Below are 20,027 nucleotides of genomic sequence, written 5' to 3'. Positions count from 1 at the left end.
CCGCCCCCTTCTTCTCCGACAGAACACGTGAGTGTGGCGGGTTGTGGTGGTGGCGCCCGGCGTGGCGGCGGGAATCCGCGGACATCGGGCCGGAGCCGAGCGCGTCTAGGCTCTCAGGGCGGCCGCAGGCGCCAGGACCTTACCGATTGCTGGTTCTTGTCTATATTTTCAGCAAATGGCGGATGACGCCGGTGCAGCGGGAGGGCCCGGAGGCCCCGGGGGCCCTGGAATGGGAGGCCGTGGCGGCTTTCGCGGAGGCTTCGGCAGCGGCATCCGGGGCCGGGGTCGCGGCCGCGGTCGGGGCCGGGGCCGGGGCCGTGGAGCTCGCGGAGGCAAGGCCGAAGACAAGGAGGTAAGGCTTAACCCTGAGCGTGGGTGGGCCCGCGGGCGGCGCGAGAGGCGGCGCTGCTTACCGGCACTTTCTCTCCCTCCAGTGGATCCCCGTCACCAAGCTGGGCCGCTTGGTCAAGGACATGAAAATCAAGTCCCTGGAGGAGATCTATCTTTTTTCCTTGCCCATCAAGGTACCGCGCCGATCTGTGGGCGTCGGGCAGCTGCAACCCCAGAGAGCCCTTGGGAGTCATTTGGGCTGGGGTCGGAGGTTTCCGAGGTCTCTGATTTGAGAGGTTGAAGTGTGCGAGTGCGTAGGTGTCCGCCTCCGGGATCGTGAGGAGGGGGTGCCTCCTGGGGAGAAGAGGCTGGATGTCTCCTGGCAGGAATAGGAAGTCAATGGGAGGCTTTTGAGGGGTGGTGCTTGTTTTTAATTAGCATCACGGATCTGCTGGCTTTTACTGCAGGAGTCCGAAATTATCGACTTTTTTCTGGGGGCGTCTCTTAAGGATGAGGTTTTGAAGATTATGCCGGTGCAGAAGCAGACTCGTGCTGGCCAGCGGACCAGGTTCAAGGTATCGCCACCGTCTTGTGGTGGCTGGGTTGTTTGTGCCAGAGAGTTTGGTGAGACTCTCTCAGCTCTGCATAGTTACACTTGGTTTCACCCGTGTGACTTTCGTAATGGGGAGAGAGAGAAAAGATCTCCTCGGGACCTCAGACTGGCCTCACGGTGGTCTCTCTTTTCTCGAGGCGTGCAACAATCTCTGGGCGAGGGATAGTGACGTTCTGTAGGACCACTGACCACCTCACACAGTCTCTTCACAGGCATTTGTCGCCATCGGAGACTACAACGGCCACGTCGGCCTAGGTGTTAAGTGCTCGAAGGAGGTAGCCACCGCCATCAGAGGGGCCATCATCCTGGCCAAGCTCTCCATTGTCCCGGTGCGGAGAGGCTACTGGGGGAACAAGATTGGCAAGCCCCACACCGTCCCTTGCAAGGTGAGCTGGGCAATGGTGAGTGATGGGCCTGTGATGAAGCACAGATTCCATCTTCCTGATTTCATACTCTTTCCTTTCCCAGGTGACTGGCCGCTGTGGCTCTGTGCTGGTGCGCCTCATCCCTGCCCCCAGAGGTACTGGCATCGTCTCGGCTCCTGTGCCCAAGAAATTACTGATGATGGCTGGTATTGATGACTGCTATACTTCAGCCAGGGGCTGCACAGCCACCCTGGGCAACTTCGGTAGGTGGCCCACTCATGGTTTCAGCTGTATTCTCTCAGCTTTGCTTGATCACAGGCCTAGTGTGTGCTTGGCATCTTTTCAGAGAGAGAGAGGAAGGTCCTCCTAATGCACGGCAGACCTGCCTAAAGTGGTCTCTCTGTTTCTGGGAGTGCAACAGCGTCTGCTGCTGGGGTGGGGGGGGGCGCTCATCTCAAGTCAGGCCACCGATCCTCTCTGATGTGTTTTGTTCTAGCCAAGGCCACCTTTGATGCCATCTCCAAGACCTACAGCTATCTGACTCCCGATCTCTGGAAGGAGACTGTGTTCACCAAGTCTCCCTATCAGGTACTGCTGGCCTGGCTAGTGGGTTGAGCTCATTTTGGGTGAGCCATACCGCCTAAGTGAGCACATGGGGTGACTGGTGTCCAACTGTGTTTCTTTTTCTAGGAATTCACTGACCATCTTGTAAAGACCCACACCAGAGTCTCTGTGCAGAGGACCCAGGCTCCAGCTGTGGCTACAACATAGGGTTTTTATACAACAAAAATAAAGTTAATTAAACCCGCTAATGGTTGTATTTTATCACTGTACCACAATAAGGAACTGGAATAAAGCTCATTAAGATGAGGGGTTAGAGATGACACCAGAAACAGGCAGGTTACGTATTGTTTTATTTAAGGAATATAGTGACAGACATGAGGGAAGGGGCTCCACAGCTAGGCAGCAGCAGACTCTTTCGCAGCTTTCCTCTCAGCCATCATTCTCTGCTTCTGCTTTGCCAGGCACTTCCTGGCAGACTGATGGGCCCCCAGGTCTTGATCTGGCAAAGAAATGGGGACTCAGATCTAGAAACAAACTGGAAACCCAACCTAGTTCTCCCACGGCCCTGGGGGAGCCACGGTCTTTTCTACACAGAGGGAGGCAAGTCAGGTTTCTAAGAAAGTTTATAAGCCAGGAGCTGTGAGGAATGGTGGTTCTGAACCCCCAAACCTGATTGGTAGGCTTTGGGCAGCACCATTTTTAGAAACCACTGATTCAGACTTGAGAACCACTTTTTTAGCAAAACTGGCCCACAGGGGAGCCAGACAGCAGGAAGCAGGACCCAGGGACTGGGTCATGGAGGGGGCTCACTCACAACGGTCCTGGTAGGCCTTAGCCACCTGGGTGAACTGCTCCAGCTCCTTGGCACAGTTCTGCCTGTAGCTCTCGCCTTCCCTCTGCTGACAGGCTTTAAGCCTCTCCTGGATAATATTGACAATTTCTTGATCGACTTTGCTGAAAGCAAAAGGAATCACAGAGGCTATCTGTAAGGAGTCTTTTCCCTGTACCCAAGGAGAGGAGGACCTTGGAGCCCCAGGTCTGCCCACCCCCTTCACACCCATAATCTGTGCCAACACCAGGAAGCGTATTCAGGCTGGCACAGGCCACCCCATGGTATCCCCAGAGAATGGTGGCCCAGCAGGATGCCCTGTGCAGGTCTGCACATCACCCAATGCTGTTCACATACTAGTCTCTTCTCCATTGCATTTCGGCTTCAAACATGCACAACACGTCCTTCTCCTTGCATTCAGTGATGTCCGGCACGCGGCGGTACTGCCGGTGGTAGTAGTAATACCTGTTCTTTGCGTGCTGCTGCTCTATAAACTCTGCAAAGAGAAAACCCTGGATTCAAAAAAATGCCCTGTTGGTTTGGACAGGTCACAGTTTGGACAGGCTTTTAGGTGTGTTACTTCTCATAAACAATAGAAGCGGGGAGGGATGGGATAGATTTCCTAAACGTTTTCAGCTTTTACAGAAACAGGCAAGCAGACAGCCCTACAAAGTGCCACAGGTGGTGATAGCTACTGTGGATAGAGCCATCCTTTCACTTCGTCCCCACAACAACGCTACGGGGTGGAAGCAGGGCCTTCTCATTTACAGACACGGGACTGAGACTTGGATGCAGCTTAGATAGCCCACCTTCCCCACAGCACGAGGACCCCACTGTGCAGGCAGAAGCTCCAATAGGAAGCCACGAAGCACAACTCCCACTCTGACCTTCAGGCCTCAGCTTCCCCACTGGTAAATTAACAAGATGGACTAAGTGAGATATCCATCCAGAAATATAAAACACTTCCTAAGAAACTGGTACAAGAAAGGGAGCAGGGTCCGCTGCTGGACTGTTTCCAGATCCTTGCGGGTCTGGTTTGCGGACTTCAGCCTCCTTAACAAAAGAACCACCAGAGCGTGCTATGCACCCCAAATGTTTTTCCTTTGTTGTTGTTGATTGAACAGGTTGAGTCACTGAATGGATGAAGTGCTGGTACTAGTCACTGAGGGCAGAGCCCAGGGAGCTGGCTGAACCACAAACAGGATAACAGAAGTGCGGAGCATTGATTCAGACCAGAGGTGGGGAATCTGGGCATCTCTGCATCACTACCTGGTCATTTTGCAACTGAGGCCCAAAGCGGGCAAATGACCACCCCGAGGGCATGCAGGTGGTTAGCGGAGAATCCGTTCATTCTAACACACGGTTGCTGATCGCCTACATGCACAACGTCCCGTGCAAAGCGCTGTAGGGAGGGTCGGATCTTACACGCTCCAGTACTCCGTCTGCAAACAACCCCGGGGCAGTGGAAAGGGTTCCCCGGACGGCGGGTCCGCAGGCAGTGAGCGTCCTGGTGCAGGAGGCAACGGGTGCGGCGGGCAGCAGAGACCCGGGAGGCAGGCCCGGGTTGCAGTGGGGAGGCAGAAGGAGGTGACAGAGCCCGGAGGTCTTCGGGTGGGGGGCCCGGGGTGCGGCGAGGGGAACTAGGCAGGGTGGGGGCCCGGGGTTCACGGCGCCGGCGGGGCGCGGAGTGGGGACCCGTACCTCTCACGAGGGTCACGGGCCGGTCCACGACAAGGTCGAAGGCCTTGGTCAAGTAGACGATGGGGTTGGGCAGCGAGGTCTGCGGCGAGGGCGCCGGAGTGCGGCGCGGGGGCTCGGGGTACACGTCCTTGTCCCAGCTGTCCGGCATGGCTGCCTCGGCCCGCGGCGGAGGACGCGAGAGCCGCACCTGCGCGCTGGGCCTGCCGCGCGGCACCACGGGACCTCGTGCCTCGCGCCCGCGGGCGCCCCCGCGTGGGGCTCGGCGCCACTGCGCTCGCGGGCGAGAGGCAGGTCCATGCAGCTCCCAGTGCGCGCCGGGCGTTGTGCGAAGTACGGGAGGGAGCGAGGTCAACGAGTAACAAGGAGCACCAAACGCCCCACCCCTCCAGGAAGCCTTCCTCGATTGCCCAGCCCCAACAGCTTTTTCTGGGCTCCACTGTCTCTGCCAGGCCCCTGGTGGACTGACTGAAGCCTGTGAGCTTGGGGGCCTGCCCAGGGCAGATCAGGGAGCAGGACTTGTCCCCAGGGCACTGGCCCATTGGGAGAGGGGGCTCGTGCCCTGGTTCAGATGGTTTCGTCCTGGCCCTGGGCACTCCGGCCTGGTTCTGATGGTTCCATTCTGGCCTTGAGCAGTGTGGTGCCCTGAGGCAGCTCTGCTGACCAGGCCCCTGCTAGCCATCATCCCTAATCTCCACACTTGGCACAGCCCCTGGCTGGTATCCAGGGAGGGTGCTGGTCACTTCCTGCCTAGAGGCTGGGGCCAGGGACACAGAGCCACCAACTCTATGGACTCACAGAATCTAGAATCACAGAAACGTCAGAATTTCAAATTATGAACTCTCAGAAACAGACTGTCAGACTCCCAAAAATCTTATTTTAGTAGCATAGAATCTTAGTATCCAGTGACCCTTAGAGACATCTTAGGCTTATAAAACTCTATGATTCTACAGCTACAGAACTTTATAACTATAGAAATTTTTTCTTAGGAATCTTTGAATTGAAAAATAATCCCAAACTCTTTGTACACTGGGGAAAAAAAGCAAACAGGAAAAAAGTAAAGAATAAGACAGTTCAATCCCCCTTTCATTCACAACTTAAGTTCAAAATTTAAATTTATGGAAGTATCTAAATGCTCGTGGATCATAGTCTGTTAGAGTCAGGGATCTTGATCTTTAAGCACAACCCTGGTGATCCTGATGTCACAGAGTCATTCTCCCTGTCCACCACGCCCCCACGCCCCCACTCCCCCTGCCGTTTGTCCAGCTCAGTCCCACCGCCCTCAGGAGAGGAATCCCCTCTGCATCATTGTCAGCAACTGGACCCAGACTCCCATCTTGGCTGCTGCCTGAGAGAAGCCTCCAACTGGGGTAGCTTGGCCTCTTCCAGGCCACGTTGGAGCTGTCCTGGGAGGGTTGTGACCCAGTTCTAGGGCCATCGAGGAGAGGAGTGCTAGCCCTGGCTCCAGGTGTCCCCACTCCAGGCTGCCCATCTGATGCCCCCCACACCGCCCTGCCCACCCTGCTCCTGGCACAGGAGACTGTGCTGGCCACGGGTGATGGTTGCGCTCCCCTGCCAGGGCTATATCTGGGATCTGGCTGCTGTGTGTCCTAGCCCTGCCACTCGACCTCTAGCGCCTGCTGGAGAGGCCCCTTCCTGACTTGCAGGGATCGGCTGCCATGGTCAGTGGGGCCAGGGCAGTGGCGGGGGTGGGCTGGGGCTGGAGCCGGAGCAAGCTGACCTTCCTGGGGAGGGAGCAGCTGGGCTTCCCGGATTCTCTCCCAGCAGGAACAGTCCTCCAGCCTCTGTGGGAGTGGGAGGTCAGAGAGAGCAGCAAGGGGCCAGAGCTGGGCTGCTGGGACTAGAAAGTGCAAGGAGCTGGAAAGATGGCAGCGGCCACCTGTCCCTGGAGCCCTCTGCTGCAGTATGGGCCCATCGCTGCTGGGTCCTGCCAGGCTGAGCCCACTGAGGCAGGAAGCCATTCCCAGGCAAACCTTCCCCTGCTTCCTATAGACAGATAGGGGAGGTACTGAGGACCGCCTGGACGGTCTCTAGCCCACTTTTCTAGGTCTGGGTTCTGGGATTATCCTGCTGCTGCCACAGGGAGACCCCAGTTCTAACCTCCTTCCCTCCTGCCCCCAGTCCCACCGGAAGTTTTCTGCCCCTCGGCATGGACACCTGGGCTTCCTGCCCCACAAGAGGAGCCGCCGGCACCGGGGCAAAGTGAAGACGTGGCCGCGAGACGACCCCAGCCGGCCAGTGCACCTCACCGCCTTCCTGGGCTACAAGGCAGGCATGACCCACACCCTGCGTGAGGTGCACCGGCCAGGGCTGAGTGAGTTGCCACAGGGGAACACACAGGGTGGGGTGCAGAACCTTCCAGATGCTGGAAGCCAGAGCTCGTTCCTGTGGGCCAGGAGGGGCCACAGCCCCAGAAAGGATGAGGCCCTGCCCACGGGAATCACAGTCAGGACAGTGATAGGATCGACGCTGACCTTTATCAAGTACTGACCACAGGCAACACCTCCAGGTGGGTTGTGTCATCGTCCCCAGTTTAGAAATGAGGACATCGAGGGCCGAGCCCGTGGCGCACTTGGTAGAGTGCTGCGCTGGGAGCGCGGCAACGCTCCCGCCGCGGGTTCGGATCCTATATAGGACTGACCGGTGCACTCACTGGCTGAGTGCCGGTCACAAAAAAACGACAAAAAAAAAAAAAAAAAAAAGAAATGAGGACATCGAGGTATAGAGCAGTTAAGAAAGGATCCAGTCAGGGCCGGCTTGTGGCTCACTCGGGAGAGTGCGGTGTTGATAACACCAAGGCCACAGGTTTGGATCCTATATAGGGATGGCTGGTTTGCTCACTGGCTGAGCATGGTGCTGACAAAACCAAGCCAAGGGTTAAGATCACCTTACCCGGTCATCTTTTTAAAAAAAAGAAAGCAGGCCGAGCCCGTGGCACACTGGGAAAGTGCAGCGCTGGGAGCCCAGTGACGCTCCCACCGCGGGTTCGGATCCTAAGTAGGACTGGCCGGTGCACTCACTGGCTGAGTGTCGGTCACGAAAAAGACGAAAAAAAAAAAAAAAAGAAAGGATCCAGTCATTCAGTTGGTAAGTGGAGGAGCTGGGATCCAAGGCAGGTGCCCCAGGATTCAATCACCTGCGATGAAGTCTGCACTTCTTGGCCATTTCTGGACTATTCATGTACTATTACTCCATATATGCATACATATATATATATATATATATATATATATATATATATATATATATATATATATATATATATATATATATATATATATATATATACAAGGTACTTCAAAAAGTTCATGGAAAAATAGAATTAAAAGATAATATGAACCTTTCCACAAACTTTTTGAAGATCCCTTGTATATCATGTTTGTTTTTTGTTTTGTTTTGAGATAATTATAGATTGATGCGGAGTTATAAGAAGTAATACAGAGAGATCTTACGTGACCTTCACCCAGTTTTCTCCAGTAGAAACATCTTGTAAACTATAGTAATATGTTACAACCAGGAAACTGACGTGGCTACAAGCCACCCCTCCTATTCAGGTGTCCCGGTTCAGCCTGCATTCCTGCGTGTGTGTGCGTGCGTGTGTGTGTGTTGAGTGCAGTGCTGTCACACGTGGAAGTCTGTGTATCCACCTCCTCAGTCCAGATACAGAACGTTCTATTCCCACGAGGACCGCTCGAGTTGCCCGTGTATAGCTGACGCTCCCTCCCAAACCTTCAGGCAACCACGCATTGCATTTATTCTTCATCTTTCCTAATATGTATTTTTCCCTTTATTTTTTTATTGTGGTGAAATGTGCATAATGTAATTTTTACTGCTTTAACCCTTTTTAACTGCTTAGTGGCATACAGTACTGTGCCTTTTTTTTTTTTTTTTTTTAAAGATGACCAGTAAGGGGATCTTAACCCTTGGTGTTGTCAGCACCACGCTCACCCAGTGAGCTAACCGGCCATCCCTATATGGGATCCGAACCTGTGGCCTTGGTGTTATCAGCACCACACTCTCCTGAGTGAGCCATGGGCTAGCCCTGTACCGTGTCTTTTAAACATGTATTTCTTTTGCTTCATGTTAGCCTATGCAGTAATATCCATAAAATCATGAGGTTTGGTCTAGTCTTGCTTGACTTATAAAAATACATTTATAGTTAATAAAATAAAAAATGCTCATTTGGGCTCCAGTAAAGGAGACTCAACCCCACCCTTAGGGGTTGATGCCCTAGCTGCTGGCCCCATGCTCTCCTGGTCCCTCCCCCTGTGGTGGCCCTTCCCCATGGGGTCCCCCTCCATCCACCTGTTCCTGGGTCTCATCCAGAAATTTCCAAGCGGGAAGAGGTAGAGGCGGTGACGATTGTGGAGACGCCACCCGTGGTGGTGGTGGGCGTGGTGGGCTATGTGGCCACCCCTCGAGGCCTGCGGAGCTTCAAGACCATCTTCGCAGAACACCTCAGCGACGAGTGCCGCCGCCGCTTCTACAAGGACTGGTGAGGGCTGCCTTTGGTTGGGCCGTGAGAGGGCTGGTGGGACCCCAGGGGTTGGGTGCCTGAGGCCCAGCCCTGCGCTGGAGTGATGAGGGTAGGTGGGCAGGAGCAGAGGTGTCAATGGTGTGTGGAAGGTAGAAAGGTATGTGTGCGTGTGCGTGTGTGCATGTGTGTGTGGTGCCCTCACTTCAATAAAAGCTGACTACTAGAGGGCTGGAGAAAAAATCTGAACCGAGGAACAAGAGGAAGCAAATATGCACTCTAATCTTCAGTGTTAATTAAAGGGCTAATTTGATAGAATGTCAAAGTTGGCTCTGAGCTTCCTAGCAGCCAGGCTGAAAAGGGAAACAGCCAACTGAGATGCTCTTGTACCTGGAAAGAAATGTATTCTCAGACCTCAAATCTTCCCTGGCACTATGCCCTGAAAAGGAGACCCACCTTCCTGGGGAACCTCACAGACAGCCCCCCTCACGGAGGCAGAGGCACAGCCCAGCCTTGACCCTCTATGGGAGGTGACGAGTTTGTGCCCCAGAGTCAGAGCAGACCGTGACCACGGGCAAGCTGGCTGACCTCTTGAGTTCCTCTGCTGTAAAATGGGGCTAGGAGTGGCCCCTGCGCTGTGGGGCTCTGTGCAGATTAGAGGAGCGAGGTGCGTTGGTGCACAGTGCAGAGTGATGCATCAGTAAATGCCAGCTGCCCTCGTTCTCATTGTTTCTGTCACCAATTTGCCCCTCATCCAGGGGCTTTAACTTCTGGGAACCTCAGTTTCTTCATCTATAGAATGGGCATAATAATTTCCACCTTCAAGAATTCTGGTGAGGTTTAGAAATGATGTCTCCCAAGCCTGAGGCCTGGTGCCTGGCCGCAGTACCCACTGTGTGCTTTAGAAGTGGGATCAACAGTCTGAGCCCTGTGGCAGGTGGGGTGGCCTCCATGTGCCTGGACCCCAGAGGTAGCCAGAAACCCCCTTCTCTGAGCTTCTGCATATCTGCCACTCACTCCAGGCTCCAGGAGGGAGGGAGAGTACCCACTCTACAGAGGAGGAAACCGCAGCCTAGAGAGGGAGGGAGAGTCTCTGTTCAAAGTTGGCATGTGGAACCAGCCCAGGGGCCTCAGGGAAGTTTGGTGGACTGGGAGTAGGTTGTGGGCAGGATGGGCCTGGGAGCTGCCCTGGCTGAGGCCTCTGAGCACCCTCTTGTGCGTGGCTCAGGCACAAGAGCAAGAAGAAAGCCTTCACCAAGGCCTGCAAGAGGTGGCGGGACACTGATGGCAAGAAGCAGCTCCAAAAAGATTTTGCTGCCATGAAGAAGTATTGCAAGGTCATTCGGGTCATTGTCCACAGCCAGGTCAGCCCCTCCTCCACCTGTTTATCCCCTGGGCCGGCCCTCCCCCAGCCTCCCCACCCTCCGCCATCCCAGCTTCCAGGAGCCCTGGCAAATGTCAGCCTAAAAATACCACGAGCCTTGGAAACAGGCCCAAAGGGTTGGCTGACTGGCTGCTCTGGCCACCTGCAGCTCCAGGGATGGGATGTGAAGGGTCAGTGTACACTGAGGGGCCATGGGACACCAGCCATGCCTGGGAACAACCAAGGCCCTGAACTTCCCCAAAGGGCCGGGATCTCCCGCCAGATGCCCACTGTGGAGGGCCGGCTGCCCCCTCTGGGTTCCAGCATAAGTGTGTGCATATCACTGTTTGTACCTGTAGTCTGGCTTGAGGTGGGTTGACAGATAACCAACATCCTCTAGTTTATTCTGGAAGACTCTTTGGGGTCTTGTTCTCAGGGAAGGCTTCCCTAAGCCCCAGAGCAGTGACCCCCCCCCACCCTGCCCCTCTCTAGAGCCACTCACAATTCCTTGGGTACAGCCCTCTCCCCAGTTATTCTCCCACTTGCAGTTCCTGGTGAAGCACATCATTGGTTAATGTCTGCTTCCCTTGGCAGACTTGAGGGGCAGAGGCCAGGTGGGCAGGGGCCACAGCTGCCTGGTTCACCGCTGAGCCCTCTGACCACAAGGATCCTTGTATGCAGTGAGTGCTCCATAAATACTTGTTGAGCACTGTGCTGTGATGTAACTGGTCTCTCTGTTTCCAACTCTATGTCCCTGTACAGCCTGTGCCTCACACAGCATCAGCCAGAGATGTTTTAAAATACAAATCAGATCGTGTCACACCCTGCACTTGAAAGAAAGCCTGGGCTCCTCCCTGCAAGACCTGCCTGGTCCCCACTCGCCCTCCTTTCTCACCACCATCTAGCCACATTGGTCTCCCTCTGTCCTGCCAACTCTCCAAGCTCTTCCCTGCCACAGGGCCTTTGCACATGCTGTTCTCACTGCCCAAAGAGTCTCAGATCTTTTTTTTTTTAATTGCCTTTTTATTTATTTTATTTTTTGGCAGCTGGCCAGTGTGGGGGTCCGAACCTTTGATCTTGGTGTTATAACTCTGTGCTCTAACCAACTGAGCTAACCAGTTAGCCATAGAGGTTCCTTCTTGCTATTGGTGTCGCCTCCTAAGAGAGGTCCTTTTTGACCACTCTATCTGAAATAACTGCCCCTCATATTCTGTCAGAGCATTTTGCCCTCTCTATGACTTTATTCAGCTTCCGTCAGTCCCCCAACTAGGTGGTGGCTCCCTGAGGTGTGGAACCCTGTCCACCTCATTCCACACTGTACCCACAGTGCCTAGCACAGCACACAGCTGGAGCATGGAAAGACCTGTGAATGAGTGCACGTGGGAAAGACTTTGGGGGTCACCAGTTGCCCATGTCAGTGTGCAGGTGGTGGGGGTGGCCCTCAGAAACCAACCACCATGCCATGTCCTGCAGATGAAGCTGTTGCCCTTCCGGCAGAAGAAGGCCCACATCATGGAGATCCAGCTGAATGGTGGTACAGTGGCAGAGAAGGTGGCCTGGGCACAGGCCCAGCTGGAAAAGCAGGTGCCAGTGCATAGTGTGTTCAGCCAGAGTGAGGTCATTGATGTCATCGCTGTCACCAAGGGTCGGGGCATCAAAGGTAGGGCCCGGTGGGGATGGAGGCTCCAGGCAAGGCTGCCTGAAGGCACTGGGGCCCAGACTGGCCTCTCAGGCAGCAGCCTCTCCCAACTGCAGGGGTCACAAGCCGTTGGCATACCAAGAAGCTGCCACGGAAGACTCACAAAGGGCTTCGCAAAGTGGCCTGCATCGGTGCCTGGCACCCCGCCCGTGTGGGCTGCTCCATCGCCCGGGCTGGGCAGAAGGGCTACCACCACCGCACAGAGCTCAACAAGAAGGTGTGTGTGTGGCCCTGGAAGGGGGAAGTCACATGGTCAGACCCCAGTGGGTGAAGTGTATGATCCAGACAACTGCCTAGGTCCCAAATGCCCCCACCAGTGCCTGAGGCTGAGTACATGTGCTGATGGGCAGGGACATGTCACTGGCCCCAGAGGCCACCTCCTGCCTCCAATGTGCCTTCTTCTCCTGGCAGATTTACCGCATTGGCCGGGGGCTGCACATGGAGGATGGGAAGATGGTCAAGAACAATGCGTCCACCAGCTATGATGTGACCGACAAGTCCATCACACCGCTGGTGAGGCTGGGTGGCCAGGCAGGCCAAGGGGCCTAGCATGTTTGTGGGGAGCAGGCCTGAGCCCCAGTGGGTTCTGTCCTGCCTCAGGAGCATGAGATGTGTGCCCGCAGCTGGATGCTGCCCCACAGGCAGACTGAGGCACAGGGCCATGCTAGGCAGGCAGTGGTGTGGGACCTGGCGGACCCTCTCCTCTGCTGTCCCAAGCATTTGGCTGCAGGCACCAGCGAGCAGCCACCTGGGTGGACAAAATTCTCCAAGCCTCCTGCGGAGGCAGCCTACACTCCAGCTGCCATCATGGGGGTGGTGCATAGAAGCTCTGACCGTGACTTAGAAGTCAGGCCACCTGGGCTCAAACTCCAGCTCCAGCACATAGCAGCTGCAGAGCCTGGAGCAAGTGACTCCACCTCTCAGAGCCTCAGTTCCCCCCCCCCATGCAGATTGTTGGGCCAGCCCATGGCTCACTTGGGAGAGCGTGGTGCCGACAACACCAAGTCCAGGGTTAAGATCCCCTTACCGGTCATCTTTATTAAAAAAAAAAAAAAAAATTTAGATTGTTAAATGAGGTAGTGCACGGAAAGGACTTAGCATGTGGCTCAGATGCCGCCCTGTTTAGTGATCAAGTATGAGGTGTCACTCCTACACCTGGGGGCTGGACACAGGGCCCTTTCCAATCACAGCCCTGTGGGAGGAATTCTCCTAGGGCTCCCAGCCACCCCCTAAATCGCAGCCCTTTCCTCTGGCCTCTGACCTGCTTCCCCCGCAGGGCGGCTTCCCCCACTATGGGGAAGTCAACAATGACTTCGTCATGCTGAAGGGTTGCATTGCGGGTACCAAGAAGCGGGTCATTACACTGAGAAAGGTCAGTACGTGCGGTGGGCCGGGGAGCGGGTGTCCCATGGGCTGCCCTGGCCACCAAGGGGAACCAGGATGGTAGGAGCAGAAACGGAGGGGTCTGGCAGGATCTGGGAGAGCAAGACCTTCCCGGTGTGGACTGGAGGTGGCAGGAGGGGGCGGTGGGACCTCCGGCCTTGACGCTGTCCTCTCCTACGGATCCCCAGTCCCTCCGGGTGCACCACAGCCGCCAAGCTTTGGAGAATATTGAACTCAAATTCATCGACACCACCTCCAAGTTTGGCCATGGCCGCTTCCAGACCGCCCAAGAGAAGAGGGTCTTCATGGTGAGCCCAACCCCCTCCCTGTTCTCTGGGGTTCGGACTACACATGCTGCCTGCCCCAGAGCAGAGAAGGTGCAGGAGACGGAGTCGGCGGGCCAGCCGTGGGAGGGGCAGTATTCCTAGGCATTTTCTGTGATTAACGCTCTTCCTGCCGCCCCCCAGGGCCCCCAGAAGAAGCATTTCGAGAAGGAAAAGCCGGAGACCATAGGAGACTTGTAGGCTGCGCGGAATGCGCGCGTCCGCAGCGCGGGCCACCCCTGCCTGCCCTGCTGTCTAATAAAGGCCTTGGCAACTCTTTCTGCGGTGTCTCGGAGGGTTGGGGTGCGGAAACACCGGTTGAAGGCCGGCGGCCCAGGGTTGGGCGCCAGGCACAGGACGAGGGGACGCGGCACTACTAACGCACCGCCCTCCCCTGAACGCAGGTGCCCCACAGGCTGCCGGGGCGCGCGGGGAGGGGCGGGGCCAGCTGGGGAGACGGGATTGGGCCGGTCTTCGGGGAGGGGGCGGGGCCTCCTGGAGGCAAGAGCTGGAACCGTAGATCTGAGGGAAGCTTGGTCCTCGGGAAGGGGCGGGGCCTCTGGAAGGCGGGTCCGGGTGGATCGGGGCGTGATTGGTCCTCTGGCGGGGGCGGGACGGAGGGTCCGGGGGCGTGATTGGTGTTCAGGAGGAGAGACAGGAGGAGAGGCGGGCGCGGCCCGGCGCCTTACGGTCGGCTGCCTTTCCCAGGTTGGAGGCCGCGAGCACGGCGGTAAGCCCGGAGCCATGTCCTTCTGCAGCTTCTTCGGGGGCGAGGTCTTCCAGAACCACTTTGAGCCGGGTACGGCCTGCGGCCTGCTGCTGGGAGAGCAGCGGGGTGCATTAGAGGGGCGTCGCCGCACTCCGGCTGGTGCCGGAGCCCTGCAGCCCGGGATGGGGGCGAGTGTGTGTAAAGGGGATCGTGGGGAGGAGGCGGGCTGGAGGTCCGGAGAGTAGGGGTGCCTGGGGGGAGAGTGGACCTTAGAGGGAGGACGGGGCTCGGGTGTGAACGTGGCGGTTACTGGGGGACTCCATAGGGCCGGGCACACGGGGTGGTGACTCATGGACAGCCTTCAGCCCTGGCCCAGGCTGCGTGAGCCCTTGGTGAGTCCCCCCCTGGGCTGGGCTCGCCTGGTAATGGACTAATTTGGTAAAAAAGTGTCCACAGGCAAGACTAGGGCATTGGCCTCCCTGGGGCGGGATCTGTTGGGTGGATGTCAGCCCTCAAGGGGGCTGGACTGTGACACCGGGCATCACCGGGCCAGCTGTGACACAGGACCACCAGGGGAAAGCCCTCCCCGACACCCTATGGCTGTGGGACCCCAGTTGTCTTCTGGCTGCTCTGCGAAGCTGGAAACCCTACTCCCGCAGCAGCTCCCGGCTCCTCTACTTCCTTCTCATGTTCCTGGTAAAGGCTGAGTAGTTCACAGGCTCCAGGGAAGACTATCCATTGGGGCTGGATGAGAGGGTGATTCAACACCCCTGGAGGTTCCTGTTTTAGTCCTTCAAACAGTTTTTTTTTTTTTTTTTTTTTTAAAGATGATCGGTGTTGACTTGGTGTTGTCAACACCACGCTCTCCCAAGCAAACTAACCGGCCATCCCTATATAGGGATCCAAACCCATGGCCTTGGTGTTATCAGCACCACACTCTCCCAAATGAGCCACGGGATGGCCCCTTCAAACAGTTTTGCAAGTCAGTTTTACAACCTTCCCTCCCCCTCTTCACCCGAAAGTGACCTTTAGGAGATAGGTTGAAATCTGTGCTCCTCCCCAGCCCTGTCTTCCTGGGCTTCCTTTTTGGCCCAGAGGCTGTTTCTCTAGGACCATTCTCTTCCTGCCTGGAGAGCAGGCTGGTGGCTGGGTGTCCAACTCAGGGCTTTGTTGGGTAGCAGCGATGGCCACTTGAGAAGGGGTGTGGGCCAGGTGGTTGTGTTGGCCATGTCAGGGCCCTCACTGTATGGGTCCTGCTTGACATTGGGGGAGAGTGGTATGTCCTCATCAGATGGCCTGGGTTCCTTCCTGGCTGCACACCTTCTAGCTGGGTGTCTTTGCATAACCTAGCCTCAGCTTCCTCATGTGTAAAGTGGAAATGTTAAAATACTCTGTGTCACAGGGCTGTTGAGACAGCCAACTAGATAAGTGTGAACAGTGATTCTCCTCATCTCTGGTGCATCCACTAAATAGGAGCTCAACACCAAGGTCAGGGGTTCAGATGCTCATACCAGCCAGCCAGCCACCAAAAGCAAACAAATATGAGCTTGATCTGTGTCTTCCTTGCAGAGCCAGCCCCGTGGCCTGTGAATGGCAGGTGTGTGGGGAGGGTGTGCAGCTCACCCTCGGAATGGGGCAGCACTGTCTTCCCTGGGTCCAAGGATCTTGGAGCTTGCCCAGAGAGGCTGGAGCTGACAGATCTTTGCTTTTGCCTCTTTCCACCCCCAGGTGTCTATGCGTGTGCCAAGTGTGGCTATGAGCTGTTCTCCAGCCGCTCAAAGTATGCACACTCGTCCCCATGGCCAGCATTCACCGAGACCATCCATGCTGACAGCGTGGCCAAGCGTCCAGAGCATAATCGACCTGAAGCCTTAAAGGTGGGTGACAGTGGCAGGGGGAGAGGGTGGCCCGGGAGGGCCAGAGTGCCCATCACACCTTGCTTCCTTGCCCACAGCTCTAGGGGCTTAGATCTGTCTATCCCAGGCCTCTGGACCCAGCTGGGGGATCAACCATCCAAACTATGGAGAGAGCCTGGTGTCCTGGTGGGAACAGTGGAAACAGGACAGCTTTCCTGTATGTGCTGCAGGACCAAGGTCAACCTGTCACGTCAATAGTTATCTTGGGAAATGGGCGTGTAGGGAGAAACACCATCTGCTGGCAGAAGTAAGGGCCATTGCCATGGCTATTTTGTGGGCCAGAAGCTCATGCGGGTGTTTTGTGGTCTTCCCAGGTGTCCTGTGGCAAGTGTGGCAATGGGCTGGGCCACGAGTTCCTGAATGACGGCCCCAAGCGGGGGCAGTCCCGATTCTGAATATTTAGCAGTTCCCTGAAGTTCATCCCTAAAGGTGAGCTTGCCCTCTGCAGCCAGAGGCAGGGCCTCTACATCTTAGAGGTCTAGGCTTGTCCACTTAACATGACAAAGTATGGGGGGGGGGCACCAGATCATGCTGCCCAGGAACTGCCCAGAGTCACCCCAAAAGTTGGCTGCAGGGCAGGGATGGGGGGATGAATGTTCTGTTTCCTCTGCCTGATTGTGCTCGCCCCAAAAAGGTACATCCGAGGGAGGATGTGGAAAAGGGTTTTCTCCACAGACCAGTCCTTTCCCTGTGGCTAGAGTCAGAGATAGGGGCTGGCAGAGGCTGAGGACCTAGGATGTGCAAGCACATCTTCTGCTGGCTGTCACCATGGGCTTGCTTCTTGGCCTCTGAGCCTGTCTCCTCCTTTGCATGGTAGCCACGGTAGCAGAACCTGTGCCCAGGGCCACTGAGGACAACTGCATGTACTGCAGTGCCCCTGGGCCTAGCACATAGTAATAGCTCAATAAGCCCACAGACTTGTTGGCACAATTCTTATTACTGGTGGTTGTGTTTGGGGAGCTGTCCCTTGTGTGTGTGCTGTCTGAACTCAGTCTCCTCTCTGGTCCACTGCTCTCGTGCTCACCCAGATCCTCATGCATCATCGCATGACGTCTGCAGAGCCAGCCATCCTCAGGTTCCTCCCCATGCTCTGTAGTTCAAATCCCAGCGCCTCTCTTGCTGTCCGCAGGACCATGGCCAGTCTCTTAATCTGTTTCATCCTCTTTCAAATGCGGTTGCTAATAGCCCCTCCCCACTGCTGTCACTGTGGAGGCTAAGTGAGCAGTCTGTGAAGGCCTGATGCATGATAAGCGTGTGATGATGTCTTTGTCCTCTTGACGTTCTCTGTCCTCTGTGTGTGTGGAGGAAGGAGAGACTCCTGCAGATCTCAGGGAATAAGACAGGGCACACAGACTCCCACCAGCTGGGGGTCAGGGCCTCGGCAGGGGTGGGCCCTCTCAGCAAACAGTGTCTGAAGCGTGACTTCACAGTGACTTGTTTTTCTCTCCTCTCCCTCCTTTCTTTCAGGCAAAGAAACTTCTGCCTCCCAGGGGCACTAGGCAGGCAGCCCACACCCACCCCAGATAAACACAGCATGGCGGCCATGCTCTGGCCATCCCACCTTGAACTGGAACCATGGACATTCAGACAGACAGGTGGGGCAGGGGCGGCTGAGACATCGGGAAGGCTACCAAGGCTTTGGTTATGAATGGGATCTTTTTGGAAAAAGTTTATTTGCCGATAGTCCATCCCTTTCTGCCAAGACAGGCCTGGGGGACAGGGGCCAAGCTGTTGGTCGTCTTAGCCTCCCACTCACAGAGGCAGTCTCCAGAGGGTGGGCTTTGGGCTTAGCTCATCTTTGAGTGATGTTACACCCCCACCTTCTCTTCACTCCAGCCCACTGTCCCCTCCCCGTATGTCTGGACTCACCCATGTGGGGCCCAGTTCCAAGGTGGTCTCTGGTCCTCGCCAAAGCCTGCGCCTGTCTCCCCCAAGCTGTGCTAGGAAACAACATAAATGGAGGTGGCCCTGGCCAGCTGCTCCAGCCCTTGTCACTGCATGATCCGCTCTGGTGAAACCCTTCCAGGCCAGCCAGGGTAGTGATGGTCTGTGACCCGCTGGGGAGCAGGCCAACAGGACAGACCCTTGGTCTCTCATCTGTGAGAGCAGAAACCCTGACCCAGTTCCACAATCTGTGCAGATGCAGTTTGCCTCACTCTTAGGAAAGCAGCTGTTGCTCCATTATCGTGACTAGCACGAGCTGGGGCCCTGGAGTTTACAACCTTCAATTCACACCTGCAGAGATATCCCTTCCCGGGCTGGCCTGTGGCTCACTCGGGAGAGTGTGGTGCTGATAACACAAAGGCCATGGGTTCGGATCCCATATAGGGATGGCTGGTTAGCTCACTGGGTGAGCGTGGTGCTGACAACACCAAGTCAAGGGTTAAGATCCTCTTACCGGTCATCTTTTAGGGAAAAAAATAAAAATAAAAAAAATAAAAAGAGATGTCCCTTCCCAAGATACGGAAACTGTAACTTACTGTACATGGTTGGAAGCTCTTGCAGTATGGGAGGGTGGGTGATACCAAAGCCATCCACCCGCACATCTTGAATCCTTTCAGGAGTAATTGGGTGGAAATCAATAAACAAATTAAATCCAGGCCAGCTGTGTTTAACAATGTCAGGGATGCCAGGACATGAATACCAGGCCTTTGCACAGTTTTCTTTCTTTCCTTTTTTTTTTTTTTTTTGCAAATATCGATTGAGTGTCTTCTCTGTGCCTCATTCTGGGCTTGGTGCTGGGGGTGCAGCTGTGGGCAAGATAGATGGGGTCCTGTCTTCAAGGTCTCATGGCGTAGCAGGAAGACTGATGGTGAGTTAATGTAAGACAGGGCCCTGGGCAACTAGAGTAGGATAGTAGCACTAGAATGTGTGAGGGGATGGTTGGGTGCTGCTCCTTTGGCCCCAGTGGCCAAGGAGGAGGGCTCTGAGGAGGGGTCATAGCTCAGCAGTGACTAGTGAGAGACTGGAGGAGAGGAGCTTCCTGGGCAGTAGGCACAGCATGTACAAAGGCCCTGTGACCTCAGCAAACCTGGCCTGCCCCAGGCTGCGAAGAGTGAGATACAAAGTATGACCCTGAGGAGGTGAGCTACTCTCCAAAAGTATGACATGATTTTTTTCCAATTCATATTGACAAATCTGTGGAACGTGTGTGGGGATGGGTATTAAGGGGAAGGAACATGATGTTGGATCAAGCTGAGTTACTGTTGTGGGCTGCTAAGCAGAGATTCTGGATTTAATGTTGCAGCTGGTGGGGTTAGGAAAGGCTCTAACACTTTGGTTGGTCGACTGGCTGAAACATGGACCAAAAAGTGATGGCAGCCCTGGTGGGGGCAGTGAGGGGCTCCTAAAGCTTTTTCAGGCAGCTGGCTCAGGTGCTGTCTGCCCACACCTGCCCCTTTCCTCTCTTCTTCACCCCAGATGAGAGACAGTGGCTCTGAGAAGGCTGTGACCACCTTCTGAGCACAGCCCAAGGGTGACTGGCATGTTGAGGGTGGCTTTTGTGCTGGTGTGGGGAGGGCCAGCTGAGTGGTCAGCAGGAGTTTCTGCACTGCAGGACCAGGCACAGACCTTGGGCTTTGCTTGCTTCTCCCAGGACTCCCCGGTCTACTTCCTGCTCTAGCTCATCCTTGAGAGTAGACTTGGGACCAATAGCAAACTGGCCTCTTCCTGCAAATAGGGCCAATATGTCCAGGGCTGTGCCCCTGGGGCTGTCTCTCTGGTCCTGGGCCTGTGGCTGG

At 55.6% G+C, this 20,027-nt stretch overlaps 4 protein-coding genes and 2 non-coding genes across 8 annotated transcripts; 5 read left to right on the top strand and 1 right to left on the bottom strand.

Annotated features, from left to right (window-relative positions):
* Window positions 1-68: 68 nt before the first annotated feature.
* On the top strand, window positions 69-2,120 carry RPS2 (ribosomal protein S2). The gene is made up of 7 exons (XM_063100560.1): window positions 69-352; window positions 435-524; window positions 798-905; window positions 1,156-1,329; window positions 1,412-1,571; window positions 1,805-1,896; window positions 1,999-2,120. The coding sequence occupies exons 1-7, from the start codon at window positions 176-178 to the stop codon at window positions 2,077-2,079; spliced, it is 882 nt and encodes a 293-aa protein (XP_062956630.1). The 5' UTR covers window positions 69-175; the 3' UTR covers window positions 2,080-2,120.
* Window positions 960-1,093, top strand: LOC134381391 (small nucleolar RNA SNORA64/SNORA10 family). Its single transcript, XR_010023983.1, has one exon. It is a non-coding gene; the product is annotated as a small nucleolar RNA SNORA64/SNORA10 family (small nucleolar RNA).
* Window positions 1,601-1,731, top strand: LOC134381392 (small nucleolar RNA SNORA64/SNORA10 family). The gene has a single exon (XR_010023984.1). It is a non-coding gene; the product is annotated as a small nucleolar RNA SNORA64/SNORA10 family (small nucleolar RNA).
* An 83-nt stretch (window positions 2,121-2,203) lies between the features above and the next one.
* NDUFB10 (NADH:ubiquinone oxidoreductase subunit B10) lies at window positions 2,204-4,604 on the bottom strand. Its single transcript, XM_063100562.1, has 4 exons — window positions 4,403-4,604; window positions 3,059-3,197; window positions 2,687-2,826; window positions 2,204-2,371 (listed from the first exon to the last, which is right to left on the bottom strand). The coding sequence occupies exons 1-4, from the start codon at window positions 4,548-4,550 to the stop codon at window positions 2,268-2,270; spliced, it is 531 nt and encodes a 176-aa protein (XP_062956632.1). The 5' UTR covers window positions 4,551-4,604; the 3' UTR covers window positions 2,204-2,267.
* Window positions 4,605-5,976: 1,372 nt separating this feature from the next.
* On the top strand, window positions 5,977-13,941 carry RPL3L (ribosomal protein L3 like). The gene is made up of 10 exons (XM_063099831.1): window positions 5,977-6,081; window positions 6,542-6,734; window positions 8,747-8,915; window positions 10,123-10,258; window positions 11,731-11,917; window positions 12,013-12,173; window positions 12,368-12,469; window positions 13,233-13,328; window positions 13,528-13,647; window positions 13,807-13,941. The coding sequence occupies exons 1-10, from the start codon at window positions 6,079-6,081 to the stop codon at window positions 13,861-13,863; spliced, it is 1,224 nt and encodes a 407-aa protein (XP_062955901.1). The 5' UTR covers window positions 5,977-6,078; the 3' UTR covers window positions 13,864-13,941.
* Window positions 13,942-13,984: 43 nt separating this feature from the next.
* On the top strand, window positions 13,985-18,928 carry MSRB1 (methionine sulfoxide reductase B1). 3 transcript variants are annotated; one of them, XM_063099833.1, is made up of 5 exons: window positions 13,985-14,066; window positions 14,371-14,461; window positions 16,100-16,248; window positions 16,602-16,716; window positions 17,755-18,928. In XM_063099833.1, the coding sequence occupies exons 2-5, from the start codon at window positions 14,407-14,409 to the stop codon at window positions 17,784-17,786; spliced, it is 351 nt and encodes a 116-aa protein (XP_062955903.1). In that variant the 5' UTR covers window positions 13,985-14,066; window positions 14,371-14,406; the 3' UTR covers window positions 17,787-18,928. The 3 variants fall into 3 exon arrangements, with proteins under 3 accessions (XP_062955903.1, XP_062955904.1, XP_062955902.1); XM_063099832.1 differs by lacking the exon at window positions 13,985-14,066 and having other exon boundaries at window positions 14,323-14,461; XM_063099834.1 differs by lacking the exons at window positions 13,985-14,066; window positions 16,602-16,716 and having other exon boundaries at window positions 14,319-14,461.
* Window positions 18,929-20,027: the final 1,099 nt, after the last annotated feature.

The sequence above is a fragment of the Cynocephalus volans genome, chromosome 6, assembly GCF_027409185.1.
Source record: "Cynocephalus volans isolate mCynVol1 chromosome 6, mCynVol1.pri, whole genome shotgun sequence".
Lineage (NCBI taxonomy): Eukaryota > Metazoa > Chordata > Mammalia > Dermoptera > Cynocephalidae > Cynocephalus > Cynocephalus volans.
This window is presented reverse-complemented; position numbering and strand designations above follow the sequence as displayed.